Source organism: Mobula hypostoma, chromosome 1 (assembly GCF_963921235.1).
Source record: "Mobula hypostoma chromosome 1, sMobHyp1.1, whole genome shotgun sequence".
In the NCBI taxonomy this organism is placed as follows: domain Eukaryota; kingdom Metazoa; phylum Chordata; class Chondrichthyes; order Myliobatiformes; family Myliobatidae; genus Mobula; species Mobula hypostoma.
Window position 1 is genome coordinate 136,865,608 of NC_086097.1, and position 19,120 is coordinate 136,884,727.

The 19,120-nt window shown below is 39.5% G+C and overlaps 1 protein-coding gene across 2 annotated transcripts in view; it reads left to right on the forward strand.

Moving 5' to 3' along the window:
- The window catches only part of mrpl13 (mitochondrial ribosomal protein L13), a 115,105-nt gene that overhangs the window by 72,155 nt on the left and 23,830 nt on the right, over nucleotides 1-19,120 (forward strand). Inside the window, exon 6 of one of the 2 annotated variants that reach the window (XM_063056348.1) lies at nucleotides 406-527. In XM_063056348.1, coding sequence (XP_062912418.1) covers nucleotides 406-527 — 122 coding nt within the window. Of the gene's footprint in view, nucleotides 1-405; nucleotides 532-19,120 lie in introns of those variants that run through there. The other variant, XM_063056355.1, reaches the window with a different exon arrangement.

Sequence of the window (19,120 nt, forward strand, 5' to 3'; positions counted from 1 at the left end):
CTGATGAACAAAAAGGGCTTTAAATCATTAAATAAAAGAAGCACCATCATTTCAAGTGGCTCATTTATTAGGAGTCTTTCTCCTTAAAATTTCATGCAACTGGTAAATAACAACCAAAATTAGCGTCTCCCCACAACAAAACCAAATGCCTTAGCTGGACTACAGTTCAAGTGCCCATGTAGTTTTTGTTCCTCTGCATTGCCACTCCTTTACTCTTACTACAGTTAGATGCTCACAGCTCATCCTTCTAATTCCAAGAGGAAGTGGCTTTATAAAATTACATTTCAATGTAATAATATGCCCCAATTCTTCTTCGCGCAAATCATTATTTCTGCTTTCTTTCCAAACACTTTAAAATTCTTAACTGCAGTGTAATTTTTTTCAATTGCTTTTCTCTTTCATTAGACAATTCCTGAAGAAATACTTAAGAATTTGGTAGAAGAGCTTCCACAGCCTCGAAAGGTTCCCAGAAGGTTGAATGAGTACACTCAAGAGGAGATTAATGCCTTCCCAAGACTATGGACACCGTAAGTAGATTATACCCTTCAGTTAATGGGTTGAATTTATCATTGAACAAGATAGAACAGCAAATTGTTGAAAATCTATTTCCTTTGGGTACAGTGACAGGTACTGGATTAACAATTCAGACTCTGCAGTCCAAATTTAAATTCACTTAATTTAAAATTACTTTTAAAATATAGTCATCAATTATGATTTTAAAAAACTGCTGGCTTCTCGTCAAACCCCACCCTAGTTCGCTAATGTCCTACAGGGGAGAAAATCTGCCATCCTTGCTTAGGACTGCATGTGACACTAGACACACCATTGTTTTCAGCTTTGAATTGGCGTACCAAGTTATTTGAACCAAATAAATTTTCTTGAAATGCAACCAGATAGATCAGCTAGCAGCTTCTAAAACCCCAAATTCAGACTAACTAAGTTATTCCAAGCACAGTCAATGTTTGCGATTCCTCTTCAGAAACATCTAAGCTTCGTGACCATATTGGGAGAGTATGCCTACAAATGAGTAAAGCCAAAGCAATGTTCCCTGTAACTTTTTTTTTTACAGCTGCATGGACCAATCATTGCTGTGAACAGGAAATTTTTACACGTCCTGAAACCTGCGCAGTACTTTTTTAAAATGAATTGTAATATGCATACTATGAATATTTAGAATGAAAATTCATATACTTTTGATTTTATCTGTTAATTAAAGGGAATAATGAAATACAGTACAACAAAGAAAATCTTTCACATTTTGTAAACTTTTTCTAGCTGCGTCTAATTCCAGCTGTGTGGCAACAAAGGCTATGTGCACAGGAACATTTCAGTTACTCTACAGCCACACACCTGTGTTGCTCAGTGAACCAGAGCTTTATAATGTTGTATATACAATCGCACCTTACAGATGGCATGCCGGACCACTCCACCACAATCCATGAGTATATCCTATCACAGCAGCAGGTTAGACAAACCCAAATGGCACAATATTGCAGTCTCTTCACCCTATCACAATATTACTTCAAACAAATACCAAACAGCTGAACTGCAAAGACTAGGTGAGAGCAAATGCCTTTGTCATCAAGGCAATGTTTGACCAATTGTGGCATTAAGGAGTCCTGGTAAGACTGAAGTCAATGGGAATTAATGGAAAGAAAATAACGGTTGGAGTCACACATTATACAACAGAAGATGGCTGAGGGTGTTGGAGGTCTTTCATCCCAGCTGAAGACATTACTGCAGGTTCATCGGGCAGTCCAAAATTCTTTAGCTGTTATACAGTGACTGAGCTTTGAACGTGTAGTTAGAAGCAGGGATTCTACTGAAGATTGAACTAAGTTCAATTCCATTTGCAATGCCTCAGCAAATGAAGCAGCCCGTGCATGTGTGCAGCAAGACTGAGACTAAATTCACACGTAGACTGATAGGTGGCAAATGACATTGTACCACAAAGGTGCCAGGAAATGACCATGTCCAACGAGAGAACATCTGCCCTGGTAATCAAAAGCATTGCCTTCACAGATTCCACCCCCTCCCCCACCAATCAAGATCCTGCAACCTCACTATGAACTGGGGGCCCAACAGGACCAGCCACACAATTACTAGTGACCACTAGATCAGGAAGGTCCACTTCCTGATACCCCCAAAGCCTTTTTGCCATTGACAAGTCGGGCACATTGGTGAAGTGCTCTCCACTTTCCTGGATGAATGCAACTCCCAACAACGCACGGGAAGCTCAACGCCATCTAGATCAGAGCAGCCCACTTTATAGACACTTTGTTCGCCCACTCCAAATATTCTTCTCCACTACCATTAGGTTCTTGAACTGACCTGAAAAATGTAATGCTACCTTGGATTATATTTTTTTTCTCCAGCTCAGTTTGCACCATGTCCCTAATTTTATTTTGTTATGTTAGTTAATATATTCTATTTTAAGTTTATGTTCCTTTATGTTTTTCATCCTATAATGTACTGTGCTGATTCTGCATGAACCTAATTTTTATGGCATTTATACCCTGGATATGTATGCCCATGACAATAAGCTTGAACTTCATTCCCTCCAATCCCAACACAAAATGGTGTTGAGTGCCACTTACAAATGCCTTGTAATTTCTGCCCTAAGCTACTTGGACAGCACCTCCAAAACCCATAGCCAATAACAAGGTTTGGGCACATGGAAACACTGTCACCTTCAGGTGCCCCTCCAAGTCCCAAGCCACCTTAACTTGGAAATAATACCTTATATCCTTTATCAGTGGTGGTCTAAATCCAGGAGCTCCCTCACAAAAAGGTGTGCCGAGCATCAGTAAAGTAACTCACTACCACCTCAAGGGCAGTGGGAGATGAACAGTAATCACTCAGCCTCCCAGTGACATCCAGTGAATGACACCGAAAAAAATGAATAAGAAAAGATTTAAACTTCACCTTGGATTGGATTAAGAAAAACAGAATTCTACAGACTAACGCAGTACATGCTTCTAAACACAAGCCTCAGTGCTCTGGTTCTTTTGATAGATGGCATTGAAAACTATTTTTCTGATGAAACTTTTATTATTTGCTTGCTGTAACATTTATTGATATTCTAAGCATTGGAACTTGTGTGAATTTAGTTTTTGACAGTCCAGAAAAGTTCTTGTCAAACAGAGCATAGTGAAGGAAACATCTGGAAGTGAATGCTGTGTGAATTATAGGTCTAGGCAATGAAGATATACAGAGTACATTTTCCTCTTGAGATATTCATCTGTTTTAGTCCGGAGTTTAACATACCATTTTATCAACATATTTATTAGTAACTGGAGAAGCAAGACTCAAAGATTTCTTTTTAAATAAATTTGCCAAAAGAAAAATGAGGCACATTTATTGGGATAATCCTTATCTTTTAGTTCACCTCTTTCATGTTTGTTAGACACTCTCTCCCTCTCTCCCCCTTTTCCTGTCTCTGAGTGTTTGTGCATCCATCAGTCAGGTTATCCATGTTTTTTTGTGTCTCTCACATTTGAGCTCTGCTCTTGCAGGCTTTCACTCTTTCTGCAATTTTTTAATTGCTTGTATGGAAGACTAGAAAGATGTTGGATTTGTTTCCTGTTTTCTGCATGTTAATCTTACATAGTTTACTTTAATTACTTCCAATGTTACATAATACCAGTATTTTTGAATTGTTTCACTGGATGTGCACTAAGCTGTTGCAGATACTGGACTAGGATTCATGGCAAAATGCGGATTTATGAAAATGATCCATTATGCTACTTTTCCAACTTGTTCTATTTCAGTGTATTCTCTCAGAAAAGAAACCGGGTGTTCAGTTGTACAGAATAGTACTGTCTGTCAAGACCAATGGAATGCAAACCCATTCAGGGCTGTATGGTGGTGCCTTGTTTATCATTTTCAAAGAACTCATAACACTTGTTTAGTCCTTACAATGTAGAGTTAAAAGGCAAAGATTAAGGACAAGCTTTGTAAGATTAGAGGTTGCATCAGAGGATCCAGGTGTTTGATTATATTTTTGTATATAACTGTTCACAACCTTTGAATTGTTCAGACAGCCTCTGTACCAGTTCACCTGAACTAAACTGCTCTTTAGCTTCTATTCTGATTTCTTTGATGTGCTCTGTCGAAGTAGTGAACAGCTATTGTGAAGCTGCATTGTAACAGATGCTTCCTCTCACCCCTGGCACTCATCAACTGCTGTTCAGCTCAGAGGATCCTTGTATTCACAGAGGGAATTTTAGTTTACTTTCTTTTTAGTGATCAATTTTGTGTGCTCCCTGTACAGGGAAATATTCCTTTAGTTTCTATTTTTGTCATTTAAAATTTGTATTACCTATCAGGCCCTTAAAATGTCTCCATCTGTTCAGGAGAATTTAGAGTAATGGTGGTTTTAACCTAGTAGCTAATAGATTGCAGGTGATTTTTTTGATCAACTGTCCCATGTAAACTTTTACCAATCTTAATTTAGGAAAAAAAAATTAGAAGAAATGTAAACAGCCAATCTACTTTCCAAATGGATCAGTTGTATAATAGGCAGCCTTTTAGCTGATTCCCAGTTTACATGAAGCCAGTTCTCTATTAACCACTTTGGATTCTTGGCTAGTAAATATTATTCCTTTATAGTCTTTCTCAAACTTTGGAACTTCTAAATTTGTCAGCAATAGTTTTCATGAAGCTTGAGTTTTTGATGCTTTTGTTACTGATTCATACTGACAGCAGTTTTGTACTTTATTTTGACAATCATGAAGTCCTTCCGATGCTAAGCTAACGATTCGTTTTGTCTCCAGTGCCTTCTAATTTACTTCCAAATTCAGCATGTCAAAATGATGCGTTAGCCGTGAAACTCTGAAAGGAGGGAGCTTTGCCGTGCATGTCCAAACTTGATTTCTGGGTTGCTCATCCAAATCTCCTTAGATGTTTTCAGTTTCTTCTTTTGCCACATGCCCAAGCAGTGAGTTTCTAACCCCTTCCCATCCTCATTGCCCATCCTCCCCACCTTCATTCTACCATGTCCCAGTGCTTGAAATCTCTGGGAGGGGAAATGTGTCCTTATTCACTCTCTCTTGTTAAATAGTGGCAAAGTCTTTATCTTTCTGATACTGAATCCCAGCCCTGTAAAATAAATGTGGCACAGTCTGAGCAGGTCAGGCAGAGAGAAAACAACGGTTGATGTTTCAGGTCAAGATACTTCATCTGGACTGAAAGAGTAGAGGGAAGATAGCCAGTATAAAGCCCATCACCTGTACACTATCCCCCACTGTGTCCTCTCACTATTCCTATCTGTCAATCCCACCTCCCTTACTTGGTTTGTCTTCAACTTCTTCCCATGAGATTCTATCATCTGCAGCCCCTCGTCACTCCCACTCTAACACTATCTTCACTTTTTCCTTCACCATCTAACTCCATCTGCCATCCCCTCCTCACCTGGACTCACATATCACCTGCCAGCTCTTACTCCACCTCTCTTCCTCACCTCTTGATTACCATCTCCCCTCTACTCTTTCAGTCCAGATGAAGGCTCTGCCTGAAATTTCAACTGTCCAATTCCCAACCAGCTGAGTTCTTTCAGCAGCTTTTTTTTTTGCTCAAGTTACCAACATCTGCAGTCTCTTGTGTTTCCATATCACTGAACCATGCTCAAGGACTCCACTCCTCCCGTAATGATATATTTCATCCCCTTGCAGCGCAAGCATATTCTTTATAAGTTGAAGTGTTACCTTAGTCTTAAATCAAAATCTAGTTTATTGCTATATACCTCCTCCCTGGTAGTAGCTGCAAAAAGACGGTGTGGCCTGGATAGTGGGGATCTTTGGTGGATGCTGCCTTCTTCAGGCAATGCCTCCTGTAGATACCATCAGTGGTGGGGAGGGATGAGCCCATGATATATTGGGCAGAATCCACTACTCTCTGCAGCTTCTTGCGTTCCTTCACATTTGTAATCTTAATTTAATTCAAATCTTGAGGCATTGATACTTGTACAAGCAAGAAAAACCTCCCTTCACTTCAGATGCTTTTCAGTTAAAAAATCACAATGAAGATCATGTCACTTTAAAGTGTAATACTAGTGAACACGGTAACCCTGAAAATGACTGAACCCACTTGAACGGTGAAAGTTCAAATCTTTAATCTTAAAGTTGTTTAGTGAGCAAAGAAGAAACCATGAAGTAAATAATCCAATGATTTGCACCATTTATTCCATTGTAGACAAGATCAACCGTGAAATGAGGCATATCAAAGACATAGTTAATTAAGTGCTATAAATTTTTTATACTGTAGACCTCCTTAGGCCCCATTACTAATCTCCTGGAAGATTCATTGCCAGTAAGTCTGCTTTACTACTCTGTATTCCTTACAGCCTCAGAATTCAAGTAATAACAATGAACTGCAAAGACCATCAGAATCAGATTTATCATCACTAACTTGTATGTTGTGAAATTTGTTGTATTGAAGCAACAGTACAGTGCAAAGATATAAAATTACTTTAAGTTACAAAAATAAATAAATTGTGCAAATAAAGGAATGATGAGATAGTATTCATGGGTTTCACGGACCATTCAGAAATCTGATGACAAAGGTGAAGAAGCTGTTCCTAAATCATTGAGTATTGACCCTCAGATTCCTCTACCACCTCCCTATATGAAGAAGACATCTTCTGAATGGCGAGATCTTTAAAAATGGTTGTTGTCTTCTTGAAGCATCACTTCTTGAAAGTGCTCTCAATAGAGAGGAGTGTTGTGCCTATGACAGAGCTGGCCAAATCTACAACTCTACGCAGCTTCTTGTGATCCTGTGTATTGGAGCTTCCATACCAGGCTGTGATTCAGCCAGTCAGAATGCTCTCCACCGTACATGTTAACAGTTTAAAAAATGTTTAAAAATTTTTGGTGACATACCAATGCACTGATTTAGTTTGTTAATATGTTCTGTGGGAAGTCTAATTTTCTGCTTCATAGTTAAAGTGTTCGTAAAGCAAACCATGCCAAAGCCAGCCACTATAGGTTCTGCACAAGTTTGACTTTTTGTACATTACTGTGGCATTTTACCAATCAAAGCTGCAGCAAGTAATGTGTCCGTTTGGGAGGTGATATGTGGTGCAGAGTGAATCTCTGGGAATGTACTACTACAAATATAAATCCACCCCTCCCTCTCTGTATGCAGGATTTTGGAGTGAAAGTGGTTAGTATATTCAAGTGCTGATAATTATAAATCAAAGAGGAACAATAGAAGATGATGGTCAGTGTATTGTTTGCAAATCCTGGAATTCCACAGTAGCAATGTGATCTTAAAAGATTTTCATCAAAAAAGCAAGCCATATGGTTAAACAATTTCATTTGGTGTGAAGTATGGTGTAAGCTTGTTGTGTGGCAGTACAATGAGCCGTCTCCTAAAGTTTTCTTTTCCAGACCTCTATATTAAATTAAATTGCATTCCTTTCAAGTGCCAAACACATGCTTGCTCAGTTCATGAAAATTTTAAGGAATAAGTTTTCCTGCGCAGTAACCTGGTACAATTTGTGCAATAGTTGAAAATGCCCAGGTTTGTGTAATTCTTGTTCTTCATATATAATATTTTCAAATTGGCAAAAAAGTAGTTCATTTTCTTTGTGTACCAACATTACCATCTCAATCTTTCTCTCTCATCTCTCATGCAAGTTTTGTTCTGCTTTCTCCATCTACAACACAAGAGGACAAATAAATATTGTGAATGGTCACTTTCGGTAAAAACCAGAATGGCTAGATGCTCAGTTGCTTATTATAAACTTGAAGTAAATACCAAGTACAATTACAAATTTTGATTTGTTGCCTCACATGTGAGCTATTACCATCCACTAATAACTGCACACCATTGTGTTCCAAATGGGGTGAGGTCTTAACTTACTCAGTATATATTCTGGTAAGATCTTTAATCATCATTTCAAATCTACTAGCAAAATGTGCCTTAGCTGAGTTTCGGGCATTTCTACATCATGTTTTCACATAAGAAGATGCTTTTAAGTGTTTAATTTAAATATAAGAAAAAAGGAGAAGGAATAGACTTTATGGCCCCTCAGACTTGCTACATCATTTCACAGGTCCTTGGCTGTGGCTCAACTTTCCTGCATGTTCTCCATAACTCTTTGCTTTCTATAGACCAGAAGTCTGTTTGGCTCGGCCTTGAATGATTAAGTTTCCACAGCTCTGCAGGATGGAGAATTCAGTGATAGAGTAATGGAGCAGGGAAACAGTGTTTTGGACCAAGTGGTCCACACCAACCAAGATGCTCATCTAAGCTAGTCATATTTGCCCATGTACAACCCTCAAGAAATTCTTCTTCCTCTAAGTCTTAAATTAACAATATCATATTGTAAAACTATGCCTGCCATTTCTAGATTCCTACACAAAGGGAGGAATCTTAAGACCATAAGATATAGGAACAGAAGAAGGCCATTTGGCCCATCAAGTCTGCTCTGCCATTTCATCATGGCTGATCCAGTTTTCCTCTCAGCCCCAATCTGCTGCCTTCTCCCCATATCCCTTCGTGCCCTGACCAATCAAGAACCTATCAACCTCTTATGTATATTTAATATACATAAAGAATATGGGCCTAACCTCCTCAAACTTAGCTCACTAGACCACCCCTTCATCCTAGGGGTAATGCAACTTCCCTGAGTTGCTTCCAATATGTGACCATCCTCTTAAAATGGAAACCAAAGCTGTATGATGTGCTCTAGGTATGGTCTCACAAGCATCCTATGTAATTGAGGGAAGACTTCCCTACCTTCATACCATAGAACCCTTGCAATTAGGGCCTACATTCCACCTTCCTTCCTAATTACAGCTATATCTTCATGTGACTTTGAGTTCTATGTAAAAGGACACCCAGATCACTCTGGTCTTTAACCAACATACTACTACTATTCTTTGTCCCAAAGTAGAGCACTTCGCGCTTCCCCATTTTATAAACTGTATATATTTCTTCTATTACTCACAACTTATTTCAAGAAAGTATGGCATGGAGGTTTTTAAAATGGAAAAGTTCTAATAGAGTAGATGTGAAAGGAATGTTTCCACTTGTGGGAAAATTATAATAAATAATGGCAAGGCAAGGTACCCGGCAAGAATTTAAGGTAATTTTTCCTCAAAAATTGGTGAGATGGTGGGCGTGCTACTGGACTGAGTCCTGATGAAGAATCTTGGTCCAAAGCATCGACTGTTTCTTCATTTCCCTTACTGCTGCCTGACCTGCTGAGTTCCTCCAGCATTTTGTGTGTTGCACTGGACAGAGTAGTTGTGTGTTGCACTGAACAGTTGCAGACGCACTTAAGAAAAAGCTGGCCAAGCAGGAGAGGGGAGTAGGAATAGAGAGTTATGCTGATGGATATAAGACTGGAGAAGGGTTGAATGCTGGCATGATAGGGTTTCAGTTGTCAACTCTCTTAATTCCATACACCTGATCCCTTCACCTAAGAAATTAATATGGTTTATAAATTGTAACAGATTTGGCAATAATTTCTGTGTAAATTGTCCTGTGATTAGGTTAGGGTTAAATTGGGGTTTGCACAGCTTGAAGGACCAGAAGGACCTATTCCGAGCTGTATCGCTAAAGAAATAAATAATAAACTAATTGTCATTTCCAGAATGTCCTGCACCCATTTCTGGTTGAAGGTTCTTCCTAATGAGGGATGTCAGGCAAGCTGGCATAAAGCTTCCTGCTGTTTTTACCTCCATATATAGTATATTTGAATGAGGGAGTTACATTTATAGTGTTAATGTCCTCTGGGACCTTTTTGAGAATCTCAGGAACTTGACCGTGACCAGTGACCCACAATCCATGCATCACTCTGTAAGACTGTAGATGCAGGCTATCAAGTGCAGGGCACTTCAGACTTGTACCTCCCCTAACATGATAAAGGATTCAAGTTCCTCTCTTATCTTTGTCCTGATTTTCCACTAAATTATTAGGATATTTTTAGTGTCCCCTACTGTGAAAATAGGTACATAAGGAAAACAAAGACTAAAAACAGTAGGTCCTGACCAGAGTGCCAAAAGAGAAAAATGTTGAGCATTGGAGTGAAGGGACTAAAAAGATTTTAGAATCATTGAAGGTGCTGATAAGGCTGAACACAGTGTTGGCAAGTCAAAGTTGAATTTATTGCCATTTACGCATGTATATGGATGCACAAATGCAATGAAAAATTTGAATCAGCACCACACAACGCATCAGACAAGCAGCAGTCACAAGAAAAGCATAAATTAACCATAAACTATACACAACTTTTACAAACGTAAGTAGAATAAATAAGTTAATTTTAATGCAAAGTGGTTTGAGTGTTCATAGTGTTGCTAAGCTGTAGTAGAGTTGCCAGTTGGTTCAAGAATTGAATGATTGAAGGGAAGTAGCTGTTCTTGAACTTGATGATGTAGGACTTAAGGCTTTTGTACCTCCTGCCTGATGATGCCTTCAAGAAGGTATAGCCCAGATGGTGGGGATTTTTGGTGTTAGGTGTTGCCACCTTAAGGCAGCGCCTTCTATAGATGCTTCTGATGGTGAGAAGGGATGTGTCCATGATAAGTTGAGAAGAGTCCACTACTCTTTGAAGCTTCTGTACCTCTGTGCAACTGGACACTCGACTTTCTTATCAGTAGACCTCAATCAGTGAGGATTTTTAATAACTTACCATCATCCTCACTGTCCATCATGCAATGTGCAAGCTAAGCTTTTCACCATATTTTGGTACAAGATAATAATAAACCAATTCCAATTCTGGCATTCCTGAGGGTTTAATGTAACTTTAACTTCCTAAGAAAAAAAGGTGTTGCCACACTTCCCTCATGATCGCATCTGTGTGCTGGGCAGAGCACAGGTTGTCCAATATGTTAACACCTAGGAATTTAAAGCTGCTGACTCCCTCCACCACTGATTCCCCAAAGTAGACTGGCACACACTTGCCTACATTAAGCAAGAAATTGTTGTTGCAGCAGCACTGAACCAGGTGTCATATCTTGCTCCAGTAAGCTGACTCACCCTCACCTGTGATTCATCCAATGACGGTAGTGTTATTGGTCAGTTCGAAGATGGCATCGAAGCCGGGTTAAACCCACAGCCTTGAAGTATGCCTGTGTTGATGGTCAGCAAGGAGGAAATCTTGTAGACTAATCCTCACTGTTTGAGGTCTGCCGATAAGGAAGTCAAGTATCCAGTTACAGAGGGAGGTACAGAGACCTCAGTCTTGAAACTTGATGATGAGTTTGGACAGGATAATTGTGTTGAACACCAAACTATAGTCGATGAGCAGCAGCCTGTACGAGTTCCTGTTGTCTAGATGGTCCAATGCAAAGTCCAGGGCCAGAGAAATTGCACCTGCTGTTGACCTTTCATGGCAGTAAGCAAATTGGAGTGGATGTTGTTCTCCATCATGCAAGAATTTAGCAGTGGTAAGTTTCAATTCTGTATGGTGAGGCATGAGGAGCTTGGAGATAAGCAAGGTGTAAACAACAGCAGAGAGGGTAGGAGTTAACATCACATTCCCAAGAAAGCAGCACTGTGACTAATGCATCTCTAAATATGTAATGCCAGTGATGATTCCATTAGTACTCGTGTTCCTGGCAGAGCATCCTGAGCCTTAAGCGAACTATCTCTGTACTATCCTCCATGGAATAGTTCTCCTCTTAGCACCTGCCTGACACCAGGGAATCTATGATTCCTTTCTTTTATCTAATCAATTATCCAGTTTCAACTTTTATCTTGAAGATTAATAGATTTTTAGTTTAATTAGTCTTCCTTTTGAAATTTGGTCAAAGTCCAAAAAATCATCTACTAAAAGAATTTCACAATGTATTCCTTCCCCTTGGAGCTCTGTACTGGCTCATCAGCCATAACTTTTCCACCATTAAAATGATGTTGTTTTAAAACTATGGCCATACAGATCACCTTGTAGCTTACCTTAGTAATACTTGTAGTATTATAGTTTGTTCTTTTAAAAATAAAATTCTGCTACTCTTCCATCTTTTTTCCACTTCTGTTGTCTGTTTTCTGTACTCAATGAACATGTAATTATCCTTCTCAGCACTCGGTATGTTTTCTTCCAGTACTCTTGAATGAATGCCAAATAGTCTGAGTTTTCTCAACCTCAACTCTTTTCCTTTATCCAGCAACTTCTATTGTTGCAAGATATTTATTGTATGTAATCATTAAGAGAAATAATTCAAAAAATGTGTGTTCGAGTGGTTGATGGTTGGGTTGAGTTGTTTTGCGGTCTCGGCAATTTACTTGCAAACATCTCATCACCAGACGAGGAGATATCGTCAATACACTGTTGATTGTGGTGTGTCCTCTTGGCCTTTAAATACTTTTCAAACAGCTGATCAGATGCCATTTTGGAAACTCAATTGCAATGTGGGGAGAAAATCTTGTTGCTGACTGGCTGTGTGGCAAACTTTGTGCATTGTGGTCAGGAATTTCGCCCGCATCAACTCATAAGTAGGATCGAGGTCTATGTGCCCACTGATACTGGGCATCAGTGAAAGTCATGGTGGAAGGGAATACGCTGCATGCAAGAGAATTCCTAGAGCCATGGTTTTCCATAAATAAACATGTAAACAATCCTATTCATGAGCCCTTTCCGGTCAGGAATTTTGCCCGCAACGCACCAAGTTTGCCACACAGCCAATCAACAACAAGATTTCCTCCCCACCTTACAATTCAGTTTCCGAAATGATGTCCAATCAGCTAATTGAAAGGTATATAAAGGCCAAGCATTCAGAGGATGTACCACAATCATAGCGCACTGACGATGTCTCCTCGCATGGTGACAAAATGTTTGCAAGTAAATTGCCAAGTTCAGAGAACAACTCAATCCAACAGTGATTAAGTCATTACATGGCACCTTCCTTCCCAGTAAACACTTTTCCGTTTTCAATGAGTGTGTGCATCTATTGTAAGAATCACAATATGAGTTTGAGGAAACAGCACAAGTTAAAAGTCGCACATCAAATTGGTCCAGGACAGAAGGAGACCATTTGACTCAGTGTGCCTCACCCAAAAACAACAATTTTTACACAAGAAAAGCTTGTTCCAGTTACAAAAGATGTTGGTGAGACCTCTCTCAGAGTACTTTGTACTGTTTGGTTACCCTGTTTTTAGGAAGGATGTTACTAAACAAGAAAGTTTTGCCAGGATGTTGCCTGGATTTGGGGACGGGAGTTACAAGGAGAGATTGCATAGAATAGGATTGTATTCCTTCGAATGTAGGAGATTGACGGGTAACCTGATAGTGATATTTAAAAACATGGGGGGCATGGATAGGGTAAAAGCACACAATCTTTTACCTAGAGAGAAGGTGCTAAAAGCTTCCAGGCATAAGTTTAGAGATTAAAAGAGACACCGTGGACAGCTTCTTCATGCAAAGGTTGGTATCTATTTGGAATGAGCTGCCAGAAATAGTGGCTGAGGCATGTGCATTATCAGCATTTAAAAGTCATCTAGGTAAGTAGTTGGGTAGGAGAGGTTTGGCTATAGGCCAGATATGGGCAGATGGGACCAGTTCATGGGTGAGCATGGGCAAGTTGGGCTGAAGGGTCTTGTTTCCATGCTGTAAGGCTCTATAATTCTATGACTTGTGATCATCAATCCTAGTGACCATAGAAGTTTTTATTTGCTCTTATTTAAATCTGCCATAATTTTGAGCACCTCCATGGATTTTCCTTAGCTTGAGTCCTGAAGAACACGATCCTTGTCAAGATGTGCCCTAAGGTGAGATTATGTTGCCAGAAAGGTGGCAGGAGGTTGAGGAACAGAAGTAGAGGGAATGGTCTGACCATATTTAAGCGTCTTGATGATGTTTTGTGGTAAAGATAGATATGGTTAGATTAGTTTATTTTGTTGTTTTATACACCCAGGTGTAATGAAATTCTTTGTTTGCATGAATGGTAATAACAAATACAACAATGAAAGCAGCGACCAGTGCCAAACAGCATCCTGGGGCAAAGACTGTAGTGCAATCTGAAGTAGTGGAAAAACAAATGCTGAAGTGACAATAACAGAATAACCAAGGGAGGTAGAATTAAGAGTTGGAGAACGTGCCAGCAACACCAGGAAAGGGATGTTAAAAAAGTGATTGATTGATAAAGCTGTAGGGGGAAAAGCTGTTTTAAGTCTGGATGCACAAGCTTTCAAGCTCCTTTATCTTTTTCTGAAAGTTAAAGGGGGGGGGGAGGATTAATCAGAGTGTCCAGTCCTGATGAAGGGTCTCAGCCTGAGATATCGACTCTTTATTCCTTTCCATAGATGCTGCCTGACCTGCTGTGTTCCTCTACCATTTTATGTGCGTTAATCTGATAGCACCCTTGGCTGTGCATATATTGAACCTTCCAGTAGATTATTCACTGTGTGTTAACTATTGCAGATTATGTTGCAAACAGACGCACCTCTTAAATTTCCTCATTTTCACCAGCATTAGCTAACAAAAAACAGGAACTTCTTGTTTGTTTTATCATCTGGAAATTGCAAACAGGTTTCTCCTACTGTCGCTTGACATGGATGATGTATAATTTTATTTTCTAGCCATTTTGTGACAATTTTGAAAGATGTGTTGTGTTTTACTTTTTACTGGATTCTTCCATAATGTGTGATATTTAAATATGCCAGGTGAAATGAAGCTTACTGAAATGGCCGAATGCATAGGTACACAATGTATTTTGGCGACTTGTTTACAAGCCCACTGCGTTCTTGAAAACAGCATTTAATACTGACACTTCTGGATGTAATTCAAGAGTCAGTGAGTGCAAGTGTGAAAGCTGGCAGCCAGCAACAGAAAAAATGAGGTGGCGTTTGACTGCAACAGCAGTTTTGGAAATTGGAGACCAGCAGCAATAAAGTTCAAGAGAAGTGCAGTTGTACGCACAATTCTCATCAATGATTTGCTCCTGCTGTGAGGCCTTCAGACTTGGCAGAAATTGTCCTTTGTGCTTTCACCAAGAGCCCTTAAAGGTTCATTCTGTAGACCTTGCTCTAGTAAATCGAAGGATCTTGATGTCTTTTAAAGCAATGCCCTGCCACTTTGACTGAACTGTGCCTCTTGATCTCTCTGTGGTTGTACCTCTTTTACAATTATGCCCTGCACAATGTAACATTATTATTTCCTGAGCTTTAAATTTTATCTGTCACCTATCTACTGTATATCATCATGGAATCTATTTCAATGCTCCTCACCTGTTCAAGATGCCTCCAAATGTTGTATTATTTGCAAATTATGCCCAAGACTTCTCAGCCCAAGTCATTAATATATATTGGTAAAAACAGTGGTCCTAATACTAAATGTTGGGAAATAGCACAAGTCCTCTAGTCCAAAAGGCTACCTCTCTTTACCCCTCTGTCTCCTTTATTTAGCCTATTTCCTATTCATGCTTCCTTGTCCCCTTTTATTTCATGGCTTTCAAGGTTGACAATAGTGTTTATTGGGTGGTACCTTATGAAATGCCTTTTGGAAGTGTGTACATATCATATCAATTACACTTCACTTATTGACATTCTTCTCCTAGAAGAAAAACATCGTTAGATCTTTATTTTTTATTTATGTAGAGGTACAGCATAGCAACAGGCCTTCTGACCCAGTGAGCCCATGCCACCCACTTAGACCCCTGTGACTAATTAACCTGTCACCTCTACATCTTTGGAATGTGGGCATCCAGAGGAAATCCACGCAGGTCATGGGGAAAATGTACAGACAGTGGCAGAATTGAACCCGGGTCATTACCAAGATGGGATTTGTAAGGAGTGTTTGCTATCTGAAAATACATTTCACAAATGTGTGCAACAGGTTATGTGAAGAGAAGAAGCTAAATTTAAGGTTTACTGGAATTCCTTTTCCAGTTTCAAATATTTCCAAAATAAATAGGTAGGTTGGATCTGCAAGGCCAAAGTAGAGTGCAGTTGAATGAAATGTTGTCAGAAATGTTGATAAGTGGTGTCATTGATCTGAAGGAGGATTTTATTGAAATTGAGGATTTTTAGAGAATGTTGTCTTTGTTCTTATGTGAGTATTGTTGCAAAGGACAGTAATGTCACAGTCCGATTAAATGACAGCCTTAGTATTTATCGCCAAACATTCTCAAAATTATTAGGAAAATGCTTAAGGCATAACTGTATAGTTATCTTTAACTATTTCTTCAATGAAGGTTGAATTGCATTGGATTTGATGCTGTGTACCTTAGGATATGCAGAGTGGGATAATGGGAGTGTAGTTTAGGATATCTTCAGATATGTTTAATTGCAATACTGAGAGTTGCTGCACCTTTAGGTGTCCTCAGTGATGTAATTCATGCCCTCTCTGCAGGATGTATTCTATTAAGCACATAACGTTTCAGAACTTGGAGACACAAGAGACAGCAGATGCCGGAATCTGAATGAAAAAAAAACAAGCTGCTGGAGGAACTCAGTTGGTCAGGCAGCATCTGTGGAGGGAAATGGCGTTTCAAGTTGAGACCTTTCATCTGGACTGAAAGAACAGAAGTCACGGGGAACAGTAAGCGAGTGTCTCACAGAACTCCCGTAGAAAAGAAGGGGAAGACATCAAAGTGGGCATAGTTTGAAGAGGCTTCACAGCGGAGTAATAAAAGTTGAGACACAAAAGGCAGCAGATGCTGGAATTTGGAGAGAAAGTCAAATTGTTGGAGGAACACAACAAGTTGAGCAGCATCTGTAGAAGGAAATGAACAATCCATATTTCAGGTTGAGGCCCTTCATATAAATGGTCTTGACTTGAAATATCATTTGTACATATCTCTCCACAGATACTCTTCAGAATTTGTTGCCTTTCCTTTCTGTTTTCTGGAAACCACTTCATAGCTCGTCAGTCATTTATCTTATGCAGCTGCAAGAAGAGTCATCAGCAAACAGTATCCTAATAGAGAAGAATTAACTACAGCTTCTTACTCCTGTTGCCTAGATTGGAGAAGTACTGGGGATGTTTTCTCTAGCGTGGAGGAGGTTGAGGGGTGACCCAAGAGTAGTATATAAAATTCTTAAGAACCATGGATAAGGTATTCAGAATTTTTTTCTAGTGGTAAGGTATCAAAAGTCTGGGCACAGCACAGCTGAGGAACGAGTTTTAAAGGGGATTCGAGGGGAAAGTTTTTTTTACATAGTTGCTATCTGGAGCTCACTGCTAGAGGAAAGGCAGAATCAAGTATAATCACTATGTTTAAGAGGCATATGGAAAGACACAAATTAGTAAAGCATAGATGGATACAATTAAATGCAAACAAATGAGATTAGTAGGTGAGTTAAAAGGTCAGCATTGACATGGTGAACTGAATGGCCCTCTTCTGTAGAACTCTTTCTTCAAAAAACACTTTTTAAGTGTTTGGCAAATTTTTTGATACTGTTGCTAGGCAGGACAAGTGTTTTGACATGGTTGTAATTTGCAAGCTGATAAATCTGCCAGCATTTAATAAAAGAACTGAGAGTATCCCAAACAGCACTTCGCTTCTCACAACACTCTGGGAGGAATAATTGGAAAAATAACCAGTAGTCTTTTACCCTGGCATGGAATTAAAATACCTAATTGTATTTTCTCACAATTGAAACATGCAATAAAGTAGCTAGTCAAAAAATTAACTCTACTGTGCATTTCTCATACAAAGGTAATTACAAATTGTACACTCCGTTTAAGAACGTTCTTTTCCTTTACACAAATATGAACTGTTCTTTTCCCTTGATGGAAAACTGCAAAATTAAGTTCTGACAGAGGCTGTGGTTATGTTGGAATGCATGAAAGCCCATCTAAGAAATCTCCAGCACAGTTACGTTCAGTGGTTCTAATCAGTACTAGGGCACAATCATTAGGCATGATGCATCTTGCATAAATTCCTCATCGGCAAGGGATGCTGTAGCCAGGAGGTTGCATATGTCCACGATGCTCTCATATCCCAGCAACTTCACTTGATACAGGAGTGACTAAAAATGCTTTGTCCATTCCCAAACCCATGAGAGGCACATCAAAAAGCAAATTTCCTTTCTTTGGGATTTCATTTTATACCTAATGATAAAAGGCTATGATTAAACACATCTATGGGAGGGCAAATCAGAATCCACTGCTAATAGCAGAGCTTCGAGCACAGCTGAGAGGTCAGGATGCTGTCTTCAGATCAGGGATAAAATGGTTCTTTCTGACAGACTGAATGTCTATTATGCTTGGTTTAATGCACAGAAAGATGCACCAGCGAGGAAGGCTCCCCCACCTCCCCAAGGAGCAGGCACTCAGTCTCGCCGCAGCTGATATTTTATTTTATCGGGATACGGTGTGGAATAGCCCCTTCTGGCCCTTTGACCTATGCTGCCCAGCAATCCCCTGATTTAATAGTCAACTAATCATGGGACAATTTACAATGATCAATTAACCTATCTCCGGGTATGTCTTTAGACTTTGGAGGAAACCAGAGCACCCGGAGGAAACCCAGGAGATCACGGGGAGAACGTACAAACTCCTTACAGGCAGCAGCAGGAATTGAACCCAGGTCACCTGCGCTGTAGAGTGTATAGATGACATACAAAACCAAGTTTTTCCATTGTACTTCTATACATGTGACAATAATAAACAAATTTGCTGTCCTGGCATCCATTTTCACAACACTGAACAACCTTGCCTAGTCCCCTTGACAATCAAATCCCTTTTATGTGTTTTCACCATGATGCCCTCTTAGGCTTTCATCTCCATAACTTTTATAGGTAATTCAGTGAACTGCCACAAATCTCCTTGTCCTGCACTGTTTCCCATTCTCACTGGGCTTTCATTGCTCCAACTCTTTTAATTTGAAACCTTCAGTGAATCCCAGCATGTCCTGTACTCTCTCAGCAATCTTGTCTTAACTGCCAACTAAGCATTATATTCAGTGCGTGCATTCCCTATTCTTCATGGTGAGACCCTTGGCTTATCTGTGCCCTGCTCTGTTTAAGCTTTCTAAAGTCTGCTGGTAATTATATAATAGAAAATTCATATTTATAAGGTCCTTGTGCAGAGTATAAAAATATTTTGTGTTTCATCATGTTCATCTAATATTTTAGAGAGGTTGTACCATCTTCCGAAAGGGTGACATACGTGGGTTGTTGCTTCCGGGTTTATGTAACCATAAATGCAGTGCGTTGATTTAAAGCA